The 23,679-nt window shown below is 40.5% G+C and overlaps 2 protein-coding genes across 2 annotated transcripts; one reads left to right on the forward strand and one right to left on the reverse strand.

The window, feature by feature from the left end:
• Window positions 1-1,056: 1,056 nt before the first annotated feature.
• On the reverse strand, window positions 1,057-10,860 carry stxbp3 (syntaxin binding protein 3). Its single transcript, XM_069153054.1, has 19 exons — window positions 10,779-10,860; window positions 9,673-9,722; window positions 9,473-9,554; window positions 9,273-9,349; window positions 9,082-9,154; window positions 8,880-8,980; window positions 8,313-8,458; window positions 7,945-8,035; window positions 7,464-7,588; window positions 7,220-7,318; window positions 7,077-7,134; window positions 6,911-6,976; window positions 6,462-6,539; window positions 6,181-6,316; window positions 5,736-5,842; window positions 5,477-5,575; window positions 3,027-3,112; window positions 2,077-2,225; window positions 1,057-1,804 (listed from the first exon to the last, which is right to left on the reverse strand). The coding sequence occupies exons 1-19, from the start codon at window positions 10,819-10,821 to the stop codon at window positions 1,701-1,703; spliced, it is 1,770 nt and encodes a 589-aa protein (XP_069009155.1). The 5' UTR covers window positions 10,822-10,860; the 3' UTR covers window positions 1,057-1,700.
• Window positions 10,861-11,733: 873 nt separating this feature from the next.
• On the forward strand, window positions 11,734-20,752 carry LOC138200649 (fibronectin type III domain-containing protein 7-like). The gene is made up of 13 exons (XM_069153529.1): window positions 11,734-11,743; window positions 12,057-12,317; window positions 12,892-13,152; window positions 14,612-14,872; window positions 15,641-15,904; window positions 16,034-16,288; window positions 16,365-16,622; window positions 17,148-17,402; window positions 18,093-18,347; window positions 19,041-19,304; window positions 19,689-19,718; window positions 19,858-19,895; window positions 20,034-20,752. The coding sequence occupies exons 1-12, from the start codon at window positions 11,734-11,736 to the stop codon at window positions 19,887-19,889; spliced, it is 2,406 nt and encodes an 801-aa protein (XP_069009630.1). The 3' UTR covers window positions 19,890-19,895; window positions 20,034-20,752.
• Window positions 20,753-23,679: the final 2,927 nt, after the last annotated feature.

The following is a 23,679-nucleotide window of genomic DNA, read 5'->3' on the forward strand; positions in this document are numbered from 1 at the left end:
GTGTTTTTTTTTGTTTTTTTGTTAACTTTTTCCCAACCAGTTACCAGTTCAACCTTTTTGAGGTTAAATAAAGTCTGTTCAATTCATTCCTCGCCCGACTTTTCTTCTTGACTTTTCTCATAAATTATGGTAAAACATCTCTCCATTCATCCGATAGGAGTGTAATCTACTGTATAGTGTTTGTTCCATGAACTTAGCCTATACAAAGCCTCGTTCAACACTTAAAAGATCCAACGCCCGTCTCGTATTTAGCCTTTTGAAAACACAGGAAATGTGTACTATGTTTCTGTATTGTGTTTAGTCTTGAGTATGCAGTTCACCATCTAAATGCTATGTAAGCGAGAGACAGTGCCTGTTGGAGAAGTAGGCCAGATGCGATCTATACTTCCATCACGGAGTGGAAAGGTCAAATTTGTCATGAAACATTTACTAGAATTTAGCCAACTGATTATGGGGAGATCGCGTGGTTGCTGAGAAACTACAATTAAATCTAAAATAAGAAACATGATTTGTACCTGCAATTGTATTATTGACAAAGAATTTTGTAAATATTAATTTAACTTTGACGTTGCCTTTTCACTTCTGCTCACTGTTCTGTCCTTTTCAGATCCGGAGGTGCACCTCCAACTCCTTAAGCTTAATGTTGGAGATTGTTTTAATGAAATACGGATGTTTAAAAAAAAAAAAAAAAAGAACTTCAGCTTTTTCTTTCAGACATCCTTTGCTCATATTTGGACACTTGAGAACATAATTCATCACATCGTGTCATGTGCTCATCAATGCGCGTTACATGCGCGCTCTGGTACTTCAACAAATAGCACGACAGCCCTGCTACTGAACACACGGCTTTCTGTTTAAAGAAGTGTTTGTATGAGTTTTTTCTAGTAATGAATATTGTGTTATTACCGGTTTGATGGGCCAGGCAGACTTTTACCATCTTCTTTTATCTCTTGTTTATCCTGCTCAGACAGGGCCTCAAGAAAATCCCTTCCATTGTTTGTATTATTAATTATTTAGCTCCAACAAACAAAGCAACATTAACCATAAAGAGCTGAAAAGATTTGAACCACTTCATCCGTTTATTAGTCAGTTGTTCAAGTCAAGAAAAAAGTAAATACTCTATGTTTATAAACACTTCATGTAATTTGAAGAGTGATTTTAACAGACGTGACCGAAACGGTCAGAACGGCATAGCAGTGCTTACATACAGTATATACATCGGCTGTGTGCTACCTTCCACCACCTTCCTGTCTCTGAAGGTTTCTCACAAGTCATTCTGCTCGAAAAACAGCCATCAATTTCTTTTAAGGGCAAAGGCAAACACAAACACAAACAGGCAGGTTAGACAATTTGTACATAAAATGTTCTTAGTAGGATGAGGCCAATTAACTTTCAATAAGATCTATGTTATCAGATGTCAGTATCGAGCTCGGTATGGCCTAAGCAGGCCATAGTCTTAGCTATTGTTTGCCCTCTGCTGAGTGAAATGACCATGTTAAAAGAGAATGTGTCCCCATACCTACCAATATAAATGATCATCAGGTTTGAAAAGACATAAAGATGAGTATAAAAGGTAAATTCCCTTCAGTTTTTCCTTCCTTTTCCTTCAGGAGGCTGAGTTGAGTGCACTGTGCTGAGTGATTTGAGATCTAGGGGAGCAGGGGGAGTTAGGGGAGATGTTAGTTGGAGGGCCGGACGTCTCAGGCGTTGCTCCTTTCCTCTAATGTAAAGGTTTCCATCGGGCCTTTGCTCAGGACCTTGATGTCATCCAGGAGGCTGGTGGGGGTCAAGATGTGTGAGGAGCCTGGACGCAAAGGAAGCGCAACCATTGGATCTCGAGTTAGATAAAAGAAATGATGAAAGTAAATCCTGTCCCCAAACTCTAATCTGTTCATCCTTGAGGTCAAGTGAACAACTGTGTCACATTTGCTGAATTTTCATCCAGGTGAACTTGTAGAACTGGAGCAGTCTTAGTTTAAATGAAAGGCAACAACCCACTAAGACACCAAGTCACCTCTGTTATAGTCTAACAAAACGAGTCCCTGTCTGGAGATATAAAGTGAGGTCCATGCTCACCTATGATGACCTCGCAGGATTTCACTGCCTGTGTGACCTCGTAGGCACAGCGCATCTCAGAGAAGCTGATTCCCCCGATAACAAAGATGATGAGGCGTGAGCCGCTGCGACGTTCGTCCTGAGAGCTGGCTTTGTGCTTCTGCCGGGCGCTGTGGAGCAAAGAAAGGGAGGAGATCAGAAATTTACTGAGAAAAAAATTCAAGGGAAAAATTCAGAGCCCGAATGTTCACGTTATTGAAAGAAAAATCAAAATCAGCATCCTGGCTAGAAAAGACCGGGAGAGGGTGGGTGGGTAGATGTAGCTGAAACTGCCTGTAGTAGCACAAATCATCACTGGAGGGCGCCAATTTATCAGCCTGTTACTGTCTGCATTTGCATGTAAAAACATACCTTCTGTGTGCTAGTTTGAATTTTCCTCAGAAGAAAAGACAACCGCTGATTACATTGGAGGAATTAGTAGTATAAAGAAATAAACTGAGATTACATAGAATATTTCTAACCATGAAAACATCAAATGCAAACACCTGTAACAAGACAACAGTTTTCACACACTCTCATTTGCCAGAACTTTTGACATCAAGTTGGTAATTGGGATGAACACTATAAAGAAAGTCTGACTGGAGTCAAAGTCGTATATCACTGCAATCAGGCTACTAAACGCTGACAGCGGGCATTTCAAATGACTGACGCAATCTTTGAATTTGATTGCTTGTATGGACTGTAACTAATTTTTATCTATACCTATAATATTTGATAACTTATTTTCAGATACCGCTGCTCTTCTTTCTGTTGACTTCTGTATGTTAATATGATCTGTTGCCTTTGACATACGGCCAAATTATTTTTGCTTTTACGTTTTTAAAGGTGTGTGTATGGACTGGGTAAGCTGCAAGTGAAGTGCCCATTTTGGGATCAATAAAGTTGTCTGAATCTGTAGGTGAGGAGCTCACCTGACAGCGCCGGAGCCGTTCCAGGCGGCAGGACACTCCGACTGGTGCGGCCATTCTCTGGTGTCCAGTTTGTTCTCCACAGCATCCTGTAGGTAACAGACACTTAATTTATCTGCCACAAGTCAAGTCCCACAGAGAGAAAATCTGTGGGATAATGTGGCATAACTCATTTAAATTGACTTCTGTGAGGTGTCCTATTTACAATCAATCTAGTAACTCAGAGGAACATTTTCTGGAGTTCGACAGGTCAGTGGTCACCTTATAAATGTTATGAGATGGTCTGAGCACCAACACGTTCAGCAAAAAGCTCCGTCTGACCAATGAGTCAACACAAATTTGACCTTTCACTTGAAATGGCATAAAAACACGAAGTTGTGAGAGTTCTTCGCCCACCTGACTTCAAGTGGAAGTTGTTTTATTTTATAATGAACAGAGGTCATTATCAGAGAAACACATGGAATTTTGGTGCCATTCTTCTCAGAAGTAAAGTGACTAAGAGCAAGACTCCAAACTACAGGGACAGCATGTAACAACAGAGCAATATCTACTGCGAACTACAAGGTGCATCCAGAGAAGTCAAAACACAGAGAAACTATGCTGTCAGGCTCTGCTCAGTCTCAGTGATGAAGCTCATTGTTTTTGTATTTTACAGCTTTTTACTGATAAATACAGACTGAACACAGAAGAAGAAGATCAGCATGAACTTATTTCAAACGGATTTCCTGCTGCTACGCTTCAAAAACTCGTCTTTTTTTCTGCTGCAAGAGGAAACCTTTGATGATACTTTGCAGGTGCTGAGGTGGTGAAAACCGCTGAGATAATAACAAGAGCAGGAAGACACAAAAGATCTCGTTATGTCACAGATCACGTAGCGCTCATGCCCTCTGGATGATAGTTGATCTAATTTAACCTGGTGTTTTCCTGATAAGATACCATTACCAACCAATGGAAGAAACCAATACTGCATTTATTCCATGTTTTATGGCCGACAGCTCGTATAACTTACCCGGTTCAAAAGAAAAGGTCACCAGCAAACTTAATCACAAGACAGATTGAAAAGGGTAAATGAAAGCACGGCACTTTCAATGTGTATCTATTTACAGTACAAACTGTAACAAGGCAGCAAATCACAGTGAGATCTAGCCTCAACACAAAAGGATCTCAACGTACTATAATAACCTCTAATATGGAACGCATTTAACAGACAGTAAAAGCTTTTGAACATCTGCAGCTTTGGATGTTCAATCAGAAACAGAAGGATCCTCCTCGGAGATCAACAAACAAGTGCGACCTTATTGCGCCTCTTAGATGCTGTCGTTTACGAACGGATAAAACGGTACAAAAGAACACAAACACATATGTAACGCTGGCTATCAGATGACCTGAATTTTGATAACCTGCTTTTGTTCTCCTCTCACAGTTGTTCGCCATTTTTCTCACGAATAGCATTCAGAGGAGGACTGAGGAGGCACAGTGACCTACATAGAGCCACCGGCTGACTGTGGTGAGACGTAACGTTTTCAACAGGTTTTCAAAGGACGGTATGTAAATGTATATCAAGTGAATAAAGACGTGCAGTACAGTGATGTGCACGGAGCAGGGAGAAGCAACAAACCTTTGTGACGAAGTATTCCCAGTAACATCATTTGAGTAACATCAGTGCCGGAGTTACACGTATTTTTGAACATTTGTGATTTACTCCTTGACCTGAAACTTCAGCAGAGACATCAGATTTTGTGTCAAATTTTTTGTGAACAGAAGGAAGTCGCAGGGAGCCAAATCCAGGAAAGTACGGGTGGTGAGGAGGTACGATTGTGTTGTCACAGGCGCTATGAGCGTAAATGTTGTGAAGTTGGAGAACCGAAGTGCCAGCGTGCCGCAGTTCACGTTGTTTGCGGCGACTATTTTCCCTCGGACGCCTCAGAAGGTCACCGTGTCGACAGTCCGACGCCGGGGAACGAATTCACGGTGCACAACCCCACAAATGTCAAAGAAAACGCTCCTCTTTGTTCTCAGGTCCTCTTCGGTCTTGGACATTGAGGTTCTGCCCCTCTTGAAACACAAATGCTCCTCAAAACACCTCAGCCAGGCCGTTGGTTCGTTGCCGCAGGCTCTCTGAAGCCTTCCAAGAGTCTCTGCTGCCGATTTCACGAGTTTCACACTAAATTTGATGTGCGCCGTCTGCTCATGTTCGCAGTGAAATTGCAAGTGCAAGCATACCAGCAGTCACAGCAACGCATGTAACTCAGGTGCTGATGTTGATCAAGTGATGTCACTCTGGATACATACTCACAAAGATTATAGCCTCACCCTGATGCAGGTGCTTCACTGCGCTGCGCTGCATTCATGCACAACACGAACAGTTTCTGAACTTTTTGTTATATGATCATACAGAGAAGAAATCTGCTAACTAAATACATTATTCTGTAAGTCGAGCATCTCTCACTGACCTCCATCACATCTTTTATGACAGGAGTCCACCTGGAAAGGCTGTATCTGTCCTCCTGGGATCGATCCCGTCGGGTTGGTTTGCGAGTGAAGAAATTAGACTGGAACAATGACCAGGAACAAGTTTACACACACAGGAATACAAAAATTTAAAAAATAAAAAACCACGGTGTGAAATTCCATCCGCCAGCTACAATCCGTTGCAATTAAAAGCACTAAATCAAAAAAAGAAAAGAAAATCTCTTTCTATCCTCCACATACCGATGTGTTGATAGGGACACCCAGCTCTTTCCAGTTCAGGATAAACTCTCGCTCGTCCTCAATCTTAACGTGCTGGATGAGTTTGTTTAAGTTCTCGTCTGTCGTTCCTGTTTACACCCAACAAACAAAAACACTAAAGTGAAAATCTCATCAGTTCATTAGGATTTTAACCTTTTCGGCAAATGATTGTTGGTGAGGATCTTGGTCAACAAATAAATTTGGGTTTTGGGTTGTTGTTTAGGGGGAAATTACTTTTAACTTGAAAATAAAATCCACCTTCTTGGCATCACCACTGAATTAAAAAATAAATAAAAAGAAGTCAATCAAATCTAAGAATTTCTTTTAAGATAGACTGCCAGTAGTTTATAGCCAGGCTTCAAAGCAAATGACTATTTCACAGAGTATTAATACACAGACAGTGAGCGGAGAGCAGTCCGCTGCGTACCGTTGAGGCTGAAGATGTAGAGCAGCACAGCTCTGATCTTGTCGTGGGTGCTGTACGGGTGGAGCAGCACCGGCAGCAGAGTCCTCATGGGATCTTTCACCTTCACCCCCTCCACATCTGAACCTACCGCAAGGTCCTGCACAGAGACACGCAGCTTCTTTTACATTTAGAAAACAGACCATCACAACTACCACACCTGGGCTGAACCTCCGGAAGGTCAAGAGGTCAGACTCAGAAAATAAGAAAAGCAGTCGCTCCGCCAGAACAGAGCGCAGACAGACCTGCTCAGCTTTGCAGAGTTTCTCCACGTTGGAGAAATGTTGCATGCATTCCTCCGCCAACTGCAGGTGAACCGTTTTCTAGAATTCAGACAGAAAAGTTCAAACCAATAAGAACAGAACAGTACATTAAGTGTTGTTCATGGAGTTTCAAAGGATTTCCTTTCATAACTTCTATATTTATTTAATAATATGTATCCACCATAGAGGCCATATTGTTCTGCAGCTAAAAACATGATGAAGCCATGATAACAGGCTGTGGAGGAACCACACCCAACCGCAACATAATGATCGCCGCGCTCTGTAATAACTGGAGGGAAGCAAATAATACTAAGCTTAACAACCAGAAGTAAGACTCAGGAAGAAATGATGCTAAAACCTCTAACTCAGGTAAGTGGTGCTACAGCTACCACTCCACACTAAAAACCATTGATTATACCGGTACGTCATACCTCTGTCAGCTGTTTACGGAAAGAGGGCATCTTCTTCATCATCTCGGCCAAGTTCTTAATTGTGATCTGGAAAAAAAAAAAAAAAGTCAAATATTTGCTCAGGAAATGCGTTTGAAGCACAACACACACAGTTCAGGAGATCAGGGAGGAACACACAGCTCGGTACCTTCCCATCCGGCTGTTTCTTGCTCTGTGAGATTTCCTTCACCATCTTGGGGATTTGTCTGTTGTAAGAAAACAAAGGTTAGGCTTCGGGGTGAGGACAACAGGAACGGGAGACTACTGTCTGAAGGATCTTGTGTTACTTACTCCGAGACTTCAGCGATGTGCTTGTGCCTCAGCCGGACCCAGAGCATGTCACCCTCGTTCAACAGGGCCTGCTTGTCTGCGCTGTCTTTAGACTTGTACCTGGCCAACAAATTTACACCAGTAAGGGGTCATAAATAAATACCAAAACTTAATAAAATATCTTGTCTGCCACGTGATTAGACAACATGGTGCAGTAAGCAGATAAATGAGTACAGGGAGGTACAGTAGAGAGCGGTTATATTACTTGAAGGTGTCGTTCTGGATGTCAATGAGGTCGTAGGCCATGGCCTGGTAGGTGAGCTCATGCAGGATGGGGCTCACGGGGTCAAAGCCTCTTTCCACTATCAGCAGCTGGGCCTGGGTTTTTCCCTGATTGTAGGGGGGAGCACACAGATAAAAAAAAAAACCATGATATTTAATAAAGTATTTTATATAAAAAAAAAAAAAAAAAAAAAAAACGGGTTTTTTTGTTTGACAACAAACATCTTGCCTTTTCTCTTCACTTTCTTTACAATGCAACCTCTGCTAACTTTTTTCAAATTCCTGGTGAAGAGCAACAACAGTTTAACCTGCTTAAGGCAAAGAGATGTGATATTATTTTACTTTTACATGATACCTTGTTAAGCTACAATGGGAACAATAATACTTTTTTTTCAGGTTTCTGTTTACTTCCAGGGATAAGACTTTGTTTTGACTGTCAACCTTCTTCCCAGCAGGCGTCTCACCTTCTTCTGCTCGCTGTCGTCCAGCTCGTAGTGTCTGGCCAGCTTGTTGTCCACCAGCTCTGCGAGGGTTTTGGCATTCTCCATGTTGTCTCTAGTTATGACATGAAATGATTACCAGGAGTTATCACAGGCGAGTTAAAACATATTGTTGAGGTTGCATCAATACAAATATTAGTTGATTTAGCAATTGCAACATATGAAGACGCATCACGTGGACGTTTATGGTGTTTTGCAGCAGCCATTTGGAGGAACATTTTCCTCATTTCCTACGCAAAGGTAACACATTGTAAGCTCTTCTCATGATAGGTGTCACTGCTTGGGGGTTGAGGTGTTCTGTGAGTTTAGAAACTGAATCTACTATGGCTTACTTCTTGTATCTGACCCCTGGGTACTCGTCCAACGTGGCACAGAGCGTGACGAGCTGGTCTGCGAGCGTCTCCAGCGTTTTCTTTTTGTCCTGACTGTTGGGACTGTAGATGCTTTGGAAAGCGCCGGGATTATCACACGTGAACACCTAAAAAAAACATTCAACACAACAGTGTGAAAAGAAGTATTCTTTCAGCACAACAATTAGCATGTAAGCATGTAATAAAACAGCACATTGATCTTTTTTTAATCTGCAAAAAACTCTCTGACTCCAAATGTCTGAATATGATCAGAAATGCAACATTTGGACTAGTTGCTGTCCCCAAGCCTTTAGGAAAACACCGAGTTTGTTACATCATAGTTTAAAGCAGCCAACGTCCATCAAAGGTTCACAGAAAATCTCTTCCTCTAAGTAGAAACAAAATCTGAAACATGTGAATTTCCCCTTGCTGAACAAGTAACCACAAACTCTGCTGTGGATATAAAAAAAAAAAAAAAAAAAAAAAAAAAAGAGGAAACAGAATGTCACAAAACATAACAGTCACACACCGAGAGCTGCAGACACTCACTTGTGCCTCTTGTGGCATGAAGGACATGTTTATTTCCTTACAGACGCAAATGTACTTCGCACAGTAGAGCTTCATGTTGTTGAACAGGTCATCTGGGCAGTCTGTGGGAACAAAAAGCTTTTAGTTTGCATTTATATATAGTTTTTTTGTCAGTTATTTTGCTATTGAAGTAGATTTAAATAGTGATTTAAAAAGTACTTACAGTCAGTGAAATAAACATATGCTGCTTTGTATTTGGGTTTGGTCTTGAAGTCGGCTATAAAGGCATCCACACACTATGAAAATAAATCAAATTACATTTCAGAAATTATAACAGAGTCATCAGAGTGAAAATTGCAGAAATTAAACTACTAGAACGAAACTTCAACATGATCGTGACATATAATAACGAACCTTAGCGGTTGGTGCCATGAAGTAGATGGCCTTCATTTCAGGAACAGGCTCTCTGCTTTTGTACAAATCCTCCACAACTAAATAACAAACAAAAACAAGATATTTATTTTAGGACATTCACATCCAGACTTCAGTTCGATTGACCTGATGCCTCTATGATGTAAAAAAGAGCGTCTCTCCATCATGAACTCATAACCTACTTGTTATTTTCTCCGACATCAGATCGGACATTTTGCAGCATGATGAGAGGAGCTTGGTGGTGAAGGGGTCCAGAATCAATATCTGTGAAGAAAGATGCATCGTTAGTCACCAATCAGTTACGCATCACTAATTATTATAATTAGATCTGTAAGGTGGAGCTGTTGGAGTCCATTAGTCTTCTGACTGAAGGTTGTCCTACCTTCCATACTTCAGATTTTTTGCAGTCTGCAATAATTGTGTCTTTTATTCCTGTAAGAGACACAGAGCATTATTTAAACGTTATTTAAAACAGCGATGCGCTGTGGAGTCGGACAGGTTACGGCTCAACAGAAAGAAATGCTCGGTGTTGTGTTTCGCGTGACCCACGAAAGATGGCTTCTTTTTTTTTTTTTAACCAAACTATGAATATGAAAAATGAAAAAAAAAAAAAGAGTTTACAGCAGTGTTCGTGAATGGAAGTAAACTATCTATAGAGTTGCATGTAATTCAACCCGTATTGAGAACAAAGGCTGACGAAGCCTCTATTTATTTATTTTTATTTTTTTTGGTCACGTAATCAGGTACAACATGTTGGATCAAAACACCAAGTTTTGATATCTCGGTATAAATAAGTTTGTCGTGTGCATGAAGCATTTCTGTGACAATCACATGGACCTTCGGAGGACCTACGACACATCCTGATGTTCGTGAAGGCACTGCAGCTCCCAGATGTGGATTCACAGTTCAATCAACAATATCAAAACAAAACAACAACAAAAAAACAACAACAAAAAAAACGAATAATATAACTTTCATTACAGCAATTTGAGACACTGAGGTAATTTCAGTATAACGTCATCAGCTTTCCACGACAGAAAACAGACGTCTTTGACGAGCTGACGGCAGGTTGTTTTGTTTTGTTTGTTTGTTTGTTTGTTTTTAATGACAGTTCACAGCGTTGCGTTCACATGAAAGAAACGAGGTGCGGCTCCGGGAGACAGAAAGTGTCCTCGCCGTTGACAAGTCTCGCGTAAAGCTCTCCGCCAGAGGACCAGCAACGGACAGTTTAGTTCGCTGTTGTTTACCGTGTTGAGTAAACGTGGGAAACTTCCGTTGCGTGGATGGAAAAAACAACAAACAAACAAAAACAACAAACAAACAGCAGAATCAAACTGAGCGTCTTCTGTCATTTTCAACTGCAGCTGCGACGTCCCAAAAGAAGACGGAATTAAAACGACACGCAGCTCGCGGCTGTTGATGTCGATAACGAAGTGCGGCGCTGCTTTACGAGTGTATAAAATGCTCTCCTATCGGAGTAAAACTTACTTTTCCAAACTATCCTTTTCAGCCCGTGATCTGAACCCGCCATCTTGTTTTTCTTTTTCCTTCTGCGCGTCTTTCCTGTCTGTCCGTTGTCCTTTACGTCATCCGCGTCAACAAGTGTGCGACGGAGAAGCTGCTGTAGTTTTACTCTGTAGTCTGTCCGCATGTTCTTGTTCGGGTGTTTTTGTTTTATTTTTATTTATTTTTTGTCTAAATTTAAGGAATCCAGAGAAAAACGGATAAAACGTAAAAAAAAAAAAAAATAATGACAACCGAGTTGCAGTAAATAAAATAAACGAGATGCTAAATCAACAGTTTTACCTTTAAAGTCACAAATTAAAAAAAAAAAAAAAAAGTAAGAGCTACCAAATCAAGAGTTAGTCAAGAAATATGACGTTTGATTTTTTTTTTTTTGATGAATAGTCAAAATCTCTAAACAAAAGTCAAACTGAAACTTCTGATTTCACACTTGTGAGGTTTTTCAGTTTTAGTAGAGTCCTATTTTTTTTTTTTTTTTTTACTTTTGTTCTCAGTTTTGACTCACATTTGTATTATCTATTATCTCCATTTCTGTGTGAAGGGCAGCGATCTGAGGCCTCTAAGCGAGGGAAAGCCCAATTCCTCTGCCAGGCCCACACATGCCACAATTTGATACTGAGTCTTGTCATATAAAATGCCATACCCAAAGGTGTTCCCTTCTCCTGCTATTCAACCCCCCCCCCCCCCCCCCCCCCAAGATGCATGTCTGTGTATGATTGGACATTTGCCTCCAAGTGGGCGGAGCTAAATGCAGGTATTTACACTAACATAAGCAGCACATATGTCTAAGAAAAGGTAAAAGCATCAGAGAGAAGTGTTTTTAAAAAAAGAAGTCTGCGTAAAACAGTGAGAGGACCGTTTCCAGAGACAAAAGGAGAAAAATGGGTGTTATGAAGGGGCTGGTGATTTTTGGCTTGATATGCCTACAGGTACAGTAATGGAATACATTTCTTAAGATGAATAGCTGATTTTAAATTCAGGCACAAAAACAACCTTAAAAGTGGTTAAGATAGCATGAACAGTTTAAGCCTTTGATTTGATGAAAAACTAATATAAATAACATTTTCTCATTTAAATTCGTAGGCTGCAGCAGCATCAGGTACTGTATGTTCTCTTTGTTCCAGCACATTCCACTGTGAATGTTTTATCACAGTCACGAGGATGAAGAAGCACAAAACCTTGATTGCATTATTATATTCATGTCTCGGGATGATAAACGTGCGCTGCGATCGCTCTCCTCAGGTTTCGAAATATCGATTTTTTCTGCAACATCCAAGGCCGTGATTCTGCGATGGACCAGGTTCTCTGGAGCCGCTTCATACAAGATCACCGTTGCCCCCCGAAGCTCTGAAAACAACCCCGTCGCGTTTGCCTCGTTTGGTCCCAACACAGTGATGGGCTCCGTCAACTCGCTGTCCCCGAACATCGTGTACGTCTATACAGTTGAAGCTCTGGGTGATTCTCAAGAAACCCTGAGCTCGACATCCATTATTTCGTCAACGGGTGAGTGACCCACCCTTCTGTCCCAACCTGTAATATTTAGTAACACAGTGATTTCTTTTTGTCCTTAATTATTATTTTTTTTAATAATATTTCAAGCTGTTTTTACTTGATATTAGGATGTTGTGAGAGTTTTACTTTGTCCTAATAAATTGTATACAGTACAGTTTATTCTTTCATTTTCAGATTCATCCATTTTTTTTTTGGGACTAAATAACAGGAGATCTGGAAAAAAAAACAAACACCTGGATATACGGAATAATAATTGATATCAAAATGTGAATGTAAATATTGAAATGTTAATAAAAAACTAAGAGATTTGAGTGACCTGTTCTGGGCAGAGGAGCACCAAAGAGTCACCGCCATTTCTTAGACTAAAAAAGATGACTCTGCCCCTCCCTGTGATAAAAACGTTATGTGAAAACATCTTGTCGATATATTCAGTGAATAATAATGTATCCAGGGGATTAAAATAAAGTCTTGTTTCCTGTTACTTAAGGCCATAAATCTGAGGTAAACATTGGAGATTGCTGAGAAGATCGAGCTCTCTGATCTGAACTGTTCGTCACTCTTTCAGCCCCTGATGCGATAGATCCCATCCAGACAGTGAAGCCAAAGGACAGCAGGACCCTGATGGTGGAGTTTAACTTGGGGACAGGGGCGACTCACTACGTCATACGTGTCCAGAACACAGACGGCTTCCACAGAGAGGACGTAGTGTTCTCCTCCCCTGCTCAGATAAAGGACCTCACACCGTACACTGAGTACAAGCTCAGCATCCTGGCTGTGAACAGCGCAGGCCGCAGCCAGCCATCACTTCCAGTGACTGGAAAGACAGGTACGGTCGGTTTATCCATTTATTATTTTATTCCAGTGCAGGATTTGGGATTTTAACACATTTCTAATTCCACAGCTAGAAAACAAAACATTCAAATTCAATGGGGGAAAAAAAAGGACACTCAAAGGCTGGTCAATGTATAGAAATGGGTCTCACGTTCATAATACTGTTCTTATCAGTCCTGGCGCCCTGCAGAAGTCACCTGATCTGCCTTATTGTCCCACAGCAGAGTCACTATATACAGTAGAGCACTGTGAGTGAATGTGTACACATAATCTGTGCAAATCCAGGTATGTTTTATCCAAGAAATGTATCAGCGTACCTGAGGGACTCTCCTGTATTGGTGGCAACTATATCTGCCCCCCCCTTCCTGTGTCAAACACAAAGAGCTGTCACCTCTTACCTCTAGTCCCATCCCAGGGGGAATATTTGATCCGCATGAGTCACAAAAACATCCAGCAAGTAGTTTCATAATGTGGTGTGAAACTGTTTGACATTGGATCTTATTTTCAGGAATTTAATATGTTAAATGTTATCCTTGTGTGGCTTCCTGGTGGTGGACAGTTACCTATCTTGATCTTACAAAAAAAACAAAAAACAAAACATCTCCCTCCTTTTCTGGTGCTCGCCATCTCTTTCTCTCAATCAGAAAAAAAGGGAAAAGACTATTTAAGATAACAAACAATTCTGTTTTATATCTCTTCAGAAAATAATTAGGTCTAAACAGCTATTCTCTCTTTTCTACCTACAATTTTAAATTTTTTTATAAAACTGAAAAGTGCCAGCAAAATTTAAAAAAAGTAAATTTAACATGTTAGATTATTTGTTGCTATATTTTATACAATATGCAAACATATATCATATGACCCTCAAAACTTTGCTTCAAAATTGTACAAATTTCTCAACTGACAAAATAAACTAAAACAAAAGTAAAAAAAAAAAAATTACATTCATGTTTTGTTTATTCTGAGTGATTTTTAGAGCACGTGAAACTAAATGTTCGAATGTAGGCAGAAAGTTGTGTTCTTGTAAGATACAGTGGGCTGATCAAAAAATAAACCATGAACTTTTATTTAAAACGATCCCCATAAGCAAAAAAACATTCAAAATATGATGTTTTGCCTGATTTAAATCTTAAAACAACTAATAAAAAAATATTGATTATTGAATTATTACTGAACGACTCAAAGATCATGTAAAATTGACTTTCTCTGACAGATTTAAAACTTGACTTGTAAGTCAAAAGTCTTAAAAACAGAACACCTGAATGCAATGCTAATGTGATATTTTGCGGCCGCTTGGACTTCACTGGGCCAAAGTCCAGACGGGAAGGTAATGAATAGAATTTATAGGAATTTTTACTACAAACCATTTAGGTTTTAACTATTCAAACTCTCCATTTTAAAGAAAAATCCTCCAGAACGGTCCTCATCATGTAAAACTGTCTTCTCCTCCACAGTTTTGCCGTCTCCTCAGTTCTCCGCCTCGTCTCCCAGCAACGACAGCATCGTCGTATCCTGGGTCCCCGTTGCTCATGCTGTCCAATACAGCCTGTCCGTATACAAGTTGGCCTCAATCACCAACATGAAGCACAACACCACAAGCACCAACTTGACCATCTCCGGCCTGGACGCCGGCTCAACGTACACCATCAGGGGCCACGCTTGGGACCCCGAGGGCCGACAGGGAGAGGCCAGTTTGTACATCAACCAAACCACACGTAAGGAGCCACTTAGACACTCCTCAGTCTGTCAATCTACACTCTGAGTTTAATCCAAGTGTACCATGTGAGATTATACAGTAACCTTCAGGAATCACACTTCTGCATGAAGAACGTTTGCATTTATATATGAGTGTGTGTGTTACAACAGCATCAGGTGATCTGTAAAAACTGTTTATGCTCTATTTATGCCGCCACGATGACCTCCAAACCATTATCTTTATTCAGTGAATACTGTGAAGCGTCAAATGCACCAGTACAAAGTGAAGTCTTCAAAGAGTTTAAATATATTTTTTTTCTATTTCATGTGGTCATACCACAATGGGAAAAAAAAAATACTAAATTGTTGTCAAGTTAGAGTTTAACTCAAAGCCTGTGTGCATGTGAAGGATTTGTTGATTTCTGTACAAACAAAACTATTAAAAAAAAATAATTTCAAAGATCCTGTAATAGAATTAAAACTCAACATAAGTGTTGGGAGTAAAATATCAGAAGTATCAGAAGTAAAATATTCTCTTTCAGACAATTGTAGAAATGTATTGATTTAAGCTGTTTTGTATAATAATATGTAGAAAAACATCATATTTTTGTCATTTATAGTCTAAAATCTTAATGTAAAAAGGTTATTAGTAACTACAGTTCTCTGAAAAATACACTGGAGCAAACTGCAATATGTTGAACTATCATAAAGTAGAGAAAAGCAGTCAAATAATCTCACTCGTACATTAAATTAGTGCCCGTGTGTCTTCACGTTTTGTCTTCCAACAGGCCCTCCAACTCCGTCCTCCATCAACGTTTCTATGGTGTGGAATAACGGGGAGGCGGGACTCTCTGTGTCCTGGGAGCTCGACCAGGCGGATCATGGACCCGTTGAGTACCACGTGATGAGTGACCAGAACCTCACCTGTTACACCACGTCCAGCTCCTGCGTCCTGTCTGCGGTGGGCTGCGGTGAGGTGCACACCGTCCGGGTGACCGCCTCGAACGAGGCCGGGCCCAGCTACCCATCCAGCCCCGTGGTCTTCATCACATGTGAGTGGACGATGTGGATGAATGTGGATTTAACAGGCCATTAAAGGCCATCAACAAGTGGGCCCTTTTGTGGACATTGTATAGTGTCGGCATGCGTGATTAAACTCCCCAACCCTCCTGTGCTGTCAGTCCCCTGCCCACCGGAGTCTTTGGCTCTTGTGGAGTCGTCGGAAGAAAACTGCACTCTGACGTGGAACACGGTGCCTCACGCCGACAGCTACGTGGCCTTCATCAAGAAAGGTGACGGCAGCGAGGAGAGCTGCAACACCACCAGCAACCGCTGCACCTACCGCTGCCAGTGTGGCTACACCTACCTGATGGCTGTGTTGGCGTTCAACCAGGCCGGCAGCAGCCCTGAAGGGGAAGCCCTCAACAGCACCACCGGTGAGTAGCAGCGGAGATTCAATGAGACTTGATTTCCTTCTCTTCCTGAATATGTGTGTTTACCTGAGTGTTTCAGTGCCCTGCTGTCCCGAGGGCGTGTCCGTCTCCACGGTGAGCACCGACACTCTGGAGATCACGTGGACGGCGTCGCGGGGGGCGGAGCTGTACGAGACCCGGGCTGCGGACAGTTCAGAGGTCATCCTCTGTAATGACACGGCGCCAGTCTGCGCCCTCTCCGACCTCGACTGTGACAGCTCCTACAGCGTGGTGGTGACGCCCTGCAATGAAATCAGCGGATGCAACCGAGCTTGCGAAGCTCACACCAAAGACACAGGTAGAACTATCCTACTCACAGTATGTATGTATGCAGCAAATATCCACGTTCATTTTGCAAATTCTGTTTGGTTCACTTGAACAGTCACTTTGGAGCAAACTTCAGTTCCTAGATAGATAATGAAATACAACACAAATACTTTATCTATATAAAATATTCACACATGCAAAGAGTTCGGTACAAAAGGAACAACATTTTTACTTTATCTTTTATCTTAGAAGCTAAAATATTTTAGGTTGTTAGAAGGTTTAGAAACTTTTTGACGGAGGAACTCACAACATACTTCACACCAGTATGATGAAAAAACCTGGAGTCATCACATTTCATTTAGAAAGTACCCAACTATTATACAATATATTATCATAAGTACATCTCATATAATTATAGTTTTGCATCCTTAAATTAGAAATGATGAGTCGGTCAATACCTTGAATGATTAAATGATCAAAAACTACTAGTTGTAAGAAAACATGTTCACAAAATGTATGAGCACAGTCCACCGACGCCTTCCTCCGTCCCCTCCAGCTCCCTGCATGCCGATGAATCTGATGCTGAATCTGAAAAACTCCTCCTGCGTCAGTGTCAGCTGGACAGCGGACAACGGGGCAGCGACGTACACTGTGAGTGCAGAAGGAGACGACGGGACACTCACCTGCACCTCCAGCGGGAGCAGCTGTGACATCACGGACCTTACCTGTGGCTCCACCTACGAGGTCAGCGTCATAGCGACCGGCGCTGCCGGCCAGAGTTTACCCAGCTACTCTGACTCCATAGAAACAGGTAAGATATCGAAGGTTGGGTTTTATACATTCAATCAAAAAGTGCAGAAAAAAGGCTTCCAGCAGTGGTTATTGTCATTGATTTGTAAGACTTTGTATAACTGGTATTTCACAAGATGTTCTAGGTGGGTGTTTTGATCATAAATGGTGAGCAGAGAATCTCTGGAAGAGGAAGCATTTGAAGTTGTGAAGGTATTCAGATCTTTAATTCGGTAAACGTGGAACTACAACAATGTAGAATTATACTAGAAATCTTACTTAAGTAAAGTTATGTAGTTTCATCAGGAAAATCTACTTAAGGATAATTAAGTAGCCACACTGAAGCAGAATGACCCGTCAGTGCTATAGAGTGCCTATTGAAACTGGTTGACATCTTTTCACAGGACTCTCTGTATCCTTTTTTCCAACCATATCTACAGATTATATAATAACAAAGCCTGTCTGCTAATAATACAAACTTTCACGCCTAAATGTTGTGCAAACCTGTGTAAAATTAGCGGAGTGCCCATTTAATTAAACACTTTCCCCATGCCGACTTCCATTCTAAGCTCATAACAAATTAGTTTAAACGTTGGGGACTTTTGTCTGTAAATATTAAAATATACATCTTAGAACAATAACTGAATGATGTTTGATCTTCGTTAGAAATGTTAACAGCAACTGTACAGTTTTGCGTCGGCTTCTTTTGCAGAACCGTGTTGCCCGGTGAATCTGACTGTCCGTCAGGTGACTCAGGCCATGACCAACGTCTCGTGGTCTCACGCCAAGGGGGCCCACTCGTTCGTCACCTCTCTGACATCACCGCGCGGTCACGCCCGCTGCCACACCCAGGACTCCCACTGCCTCATGGGATGCATCACCTGCGGCACCAACTACATCGTCACCATGGAGGCGTTCAGCCACAGCGGGCGCGCGTCCAACTGCACCTATCGGGGCTTCTCGTCCAGTGAGTGATGATGTCTTCGGCCCACGAACACACAAAATGGTTTTAGAGCAGTAAACTTTGATTTATAACTTGTCCCACAAAGAATAAAACAATACAAGTCATTTTTGTCCACAACTGAGGACAGAAGGTGCTGGTGGATTTTACACCTCAAAGTCTTCAAGATCCTTTAAGATTCATTTCATAAGATAGTCTAATTAGAGACAGTATTATTAGTATTTTAACATAACATTTGTGTGCTTCACTGCAATAAAAGCAGTCATTTAAATATTAATGGGTTCTATTCCATTTATTTATGAAAACATTTATATCGATTGATTGATTTGTGATTTTTAGAAGAGTCAGTGTAAACACATAAATAGAAGACACACATTTTCTCCGAATAACAAAACAAAAGCAGTAAACAACCTTTGAGCAGTGACATTAAAACAGGTTGTTTTCACAGCGTTTCTAAAGCGTTGTGAGCAATAAAGAAATAAGAACGGGAATAAAGAAGATCGGTTTTGAATTCTTCTTCTATATTATCACTTTCAATCGGAATACTGTTAATATTCAGAGTTAAAACACAGTTATATATCTTTTTCCATCAGTTTTTAGAAAATGTGCCTGTTTTAAGAAAATAATCTTGTATTCTTTGAGATAATACATTTCCAAAGAGGCCGAAGAGTCACTTCATCAGTGTGCGTTTTCTCGCAGGCGGGTGCTGTCCGTCGGGCGTCAGGCTGTACGGGATGACCAGTAACTCTATGCGGGTTTACTGGCGCAGCGGTGGCAGCAGCCACGGCGCCGTCGTAGAGATGGTGGGCAGCGGCAGCGGCAACTACACCTGCAGCGCGTCTCCCGGGGAGAACAGCTGCGACATCGAGAACATCCAGTGCGGGGACGTCTTTCACGTCGTGGTGGCCCCGCTCACACCAGAGGGCGGCAAAGTCCTGTTCTGTCCCCAGCGGCTGTACTCAGGTAGGACAGTCGAGTCTTAATGTCTGCTGGTGTGACATACTTTTGTCTGGTTTGGTTTTTTTTAATGCTGAACCTTTTACCTTTTGATTAAGTTATAACAGCCAGCTTTTTTTTTTTATTTATTTTTTTTTTATTTTTAATAATGCCATGTTTTATAATGACAGCGTTCAGTTTTAACACACAAATGAATGCAGTAACTGTTTTTTCAAAATAAAATAATTTTATTTTGGAATAGAATAAAGTGATGCAGCACAGCATTCATTATTAATTATACATGTTCAGCAAAAAGAAACTGGGAACATAAAACACAATTGAAAAACATAAAATAGACTTAGACTAATTTTGATTTTTCTGTTCTTTTTTTTTTTTTTTTTGCTCTTTTAGTCACCTGTTCAGGGAGCAATGTTGGCACAGGTATGTTACCTTTATAATTTTTTTTAATCACAATTCATATTTAATTTTGAATAATATAAAGCTATTTCTTCTATTGTTATACTAGCAAAAAAAAATTATTTAACATTTTTAATTTGCCACTCTGCTTCAATCTCTTCAGTGATTTACAGAGGGAAGAGAAGTTTGGGCTAGCATACGGTAAGTGAAAATATAATGTCTGACACTGGACAACAAATGATAGTTACTGTTTTTAGACATTTACACATTTTAGTAAATAATACTACAGTACTGCAAACTGAATTAACTTTTGATTTTCTGTCTTGATGGCCTCCACAGATACAACGCACAACATCTCCATCCTCCTCTTCGTCCCTACATCACCACTGCCCCCCTGGAATGAATGTCATGCTCGTAGCCACACAGAAGAAAAGTTAACTATGAGTAAACATGCCATTTGGCCACAATAAATAGGCGAATAATGAGAAATACATGTTTTGAGAAATTTGTTGTTAAATGATGTTAAACTACGACCGTGATCTCGACGTTCGCGACCAAGCACTTAAATGTGACAGAAAAACGAGGAATAGTGAACAACTCGTTTCCATCCTGTGTGTCCTGCTCAAAATATGCATCATAAGACAAAATCTAGATAAGATTTTATTTAGTAAAATTATTTTTAAAAAAACTTCTAATTATAAAAAATTTGATTGACAAACAATGAGATTTAAATTTACATACTATATTGAGAAGGTTTTGTGTAATTGGGATGATTCATTCATTTTATCCCAACTATTGGGTTAAAAAACAACAAATAAATGATGTCACTAACCAAAAAAATTTAATTGGCAAAAACTGTAACCATGCCCTAACAGACATTTTAATAAACAATGAAACATGTTGCCTCTTCAGTTTAAGAAGTGTTGATTGGAGAATTGCTCATAGCTTCAGCCCCAAGTAGGAGGCCTCCTGATGATGAAGTGTCAGACACTGATTTGTGCATCTTTAATTAAACCACCCTATCAGGTGCTTAATCTTTTAGTGTGTTGTTTCTTATTCTCAGGATGTATTTAACTGTTAATATGTGTAAATCTGATGCATATTTCAGTTATTAAATAATTTTCTGCATCAGTTTTTGTGTTTTGTGGTTTATGTCATATGTAGACATTTATGAAACTAGAGATGAGACAACAAAAGTTGAATTCAACCAGTAGTCATTCACGTGTATTTTGTTGTTTGTTTCAAAAGAACTATCTTCTTAATGATCACAAGGTATTTTTTTTTAGGCTAATTGTGGTACATCACTGGTAAAACTAACAAAATCTTTAAGTAAAAATACTTCAACAACTAAAATGTGCACAATTAGACTTTAGTTTCCACAACCCTCATTTTCAACTACAGAATTTTTAAGGATTCCATAGATTTATATTATTAATACAACTAATTACAGTTACAAGTTTACACGTGACAGTAACTTGCAATATACAGTGGGTACGGAAAATATTCAGACCCCTTTAAATGTTTCACTCTTTGTTTCATTGCAGCCATTTGCTAAAATCAAAAAAGTTCATTTTATTTCTCATTAATGTACACTCAGCACCCCATCTTGACAGAAAAAAACAGAAATGTAGAAATTTGTGCAAATTTATTAAAAAAAAAACTGAAATATCACATGGTCATAAGTATTCAGACCCTTTGCTGTGACACTCATATTTAACTCGCATGCTGTCCATTTCTTCTGATCCTCCTTGAGATGGTTCTACTCCTTCATTGGAGTCCAGCTGTGTTTAATTAAACTGATTGGACTTGATTAGGAAAGGCACACACCTGTCTATATAAGACCTTACAGCTCACAGTGCATGTTGGAGCAAATGAGAATCATGAGGTCGAAGGAACTGTCCAAGGAGCTCAGAGACAGAATTGTGGCAAGGCACAGATCTGGCCAAGGTTACAAAATAATTTCTGCAGCACTCAAGGTTCCTAAGAGCACAGTGGCCTCCATAATCCTTAAATGGAAGAAGTTTGGGACGACCAGAGCTCTTCCTAGACCTGGCCGTCCAGCCAAACTGAGCAATCGTGTGAGAAGAGCCTTGGTGAGAGAGGTAAAGAAGAACCCAAAGATCACTGTGGCTGAGCTCCAGAGATGCAGTAGGGAGATGGGAGAAAGTTCCACAAAGTCAACTATCACTGCAGCCCTCCACCAGTCGGGACTTTATGGCAGAGTGGCCCGACGGAAGCCTCTCCTCAGTGCAAGACATATGAAAGCCCGCATAGAGTTTGCCAAAAAACACATGAAGGACTCCCAGACTATGAGAAATAAGATTCTCTGGTCTGATGAGACCAAGATTGAACTTTTTGGCGTTAATTCTAAGCGGTATGTGTGGAGAAAACCAGGCACTGCTCATCACCTGCCCAATACAATCCCAACAGTGAAACATGGTGGTAGCAGCATCATGCTATGGGGGTGTTTTTCAGCTGTAGGGACAGGACGACTGGTTGCAATTGAAGGAAAGATGAATGCGGCCAAGTACAGAGATATCCTGGAAGAAAACCTCTTCCAGAGTGCTCTGGACCTCAGACTGGGCCGAAGGTTCACCTTCCAACAAGACAATGACCCTAAGCACACAGCTAAAATAACAAAGGAGTGGCTTCGGAACAACTCTGTGACCATTCTTGACTGGCCCAGCCAGAGCCCTGACCTAAACCCAATTGAACATCTCTGGAGAGACCTGAAAATGGCTGTCCACCAACGTTCACCACCCAACCTGACGGAACTGGAGAGGATCTGCAAGGAAGAATGGCAGAGGATCCCCAAATCCAGGTGTGAAAAGCTTGTTGCATCATTCCCAAGAAGACTCATGGCTGTACTAGCTCAAAAGGGTGCTTCTACTCAATACTGAGCAAAGGGTCTGAATACTTATGACCGTGTGATATTTCAGGGTTTTTTTAAAATAAATTTGCACAAATTTCTACATTTCTGTTTTTTTCTGTCGAGATGGGGTGCTGAGTGTACATTAATGAGAAATAAAATGAATTTTTTGATTTTAGCAAATGGCTGCAATGAAACAAAGAGTGAAAAATTTAAAGGGGTCTGAACACTTTCCGTACCCACTGTAAAGCTGAATGTCATCAGCATACAGACTGATTTGTTCTTCCTTATGAATTCACCCAAAATTGAGCAAATGCAGGTTCATTATTAGATGTCCAATAATGGAGCCTTGAGGGACACCATGTTTAATGATAAAACAGCTACTACAATAATGGGTTATAAGTTATAAGAGATTGTCAAGCAAAATGTGTCATCTATTGTGTCAAATGCAGTAATCTATCCATATGCATAACCACCATGTTTTTGGTGTGTCCTATGTATAACACGGAATGTTAATTTATTTTTTTTAAATGGTTGCATGACAGTCAAAGATCTTGAGGGTTTATGAGTTTTTTGCAGCTTCATTCTTCAGCCTGTTGTGGAGCTATTGCTTTCATTGTAGACAGCTCCACAGCAGATATACCACTGTGTATCACGTACAACAGCTCTGGCCCAAGTTTTGTGATCAGATTCTAGGCAGGAATATATATGCATATATCTAAATCGTTGATGCCAAACTGTTAATAAAAAAAATACAAAATAAAATTACTTCATAAAAATAAATTATGATATCGTAATGTTTGGATCTGCTCCTCCATACAGTGAAAAGAAAAGCGCTGAGCTCAGCAAATTCTGATTTGGTGTTCAAGCTGTTGCTATCGTTCGATCATCAGATTTCACATTAGGTTTACGTACACAGCCACCGGGAGAGGTAACATAGGACGATGGTTAATCACCTGTGTGACCACAAGATGTCAAATTAAACCACCACATCACCTGCCTTTACATGAGCCAAGTGCACCTCTGACTCTGTGGTGAATAGCTGCCGTGCACAGCTAAAACATGAGACAAGACTCAGCCACAGTGAAGGAATTATTTTAGACACACAGGTGTCGG

The sequence above is a fragment of the Embiotoca jacksoni genome, unplaced genomic scaffold, assembly GCF_022577435.1.
Source record: "Embiotoca jacksoni isolate LCO1_2020_lvr unplaced genomic scaffold, fEmbJac1.0.p SCAF_19, whole genome shotgun sequence".
Taxonomy (NCBI): domain Eukaryota; kingdom Metazoa; phylum Chordata; class Actinopteri; family Embiotocidae; genus Embiotoca; species Embiotoca jacksoni.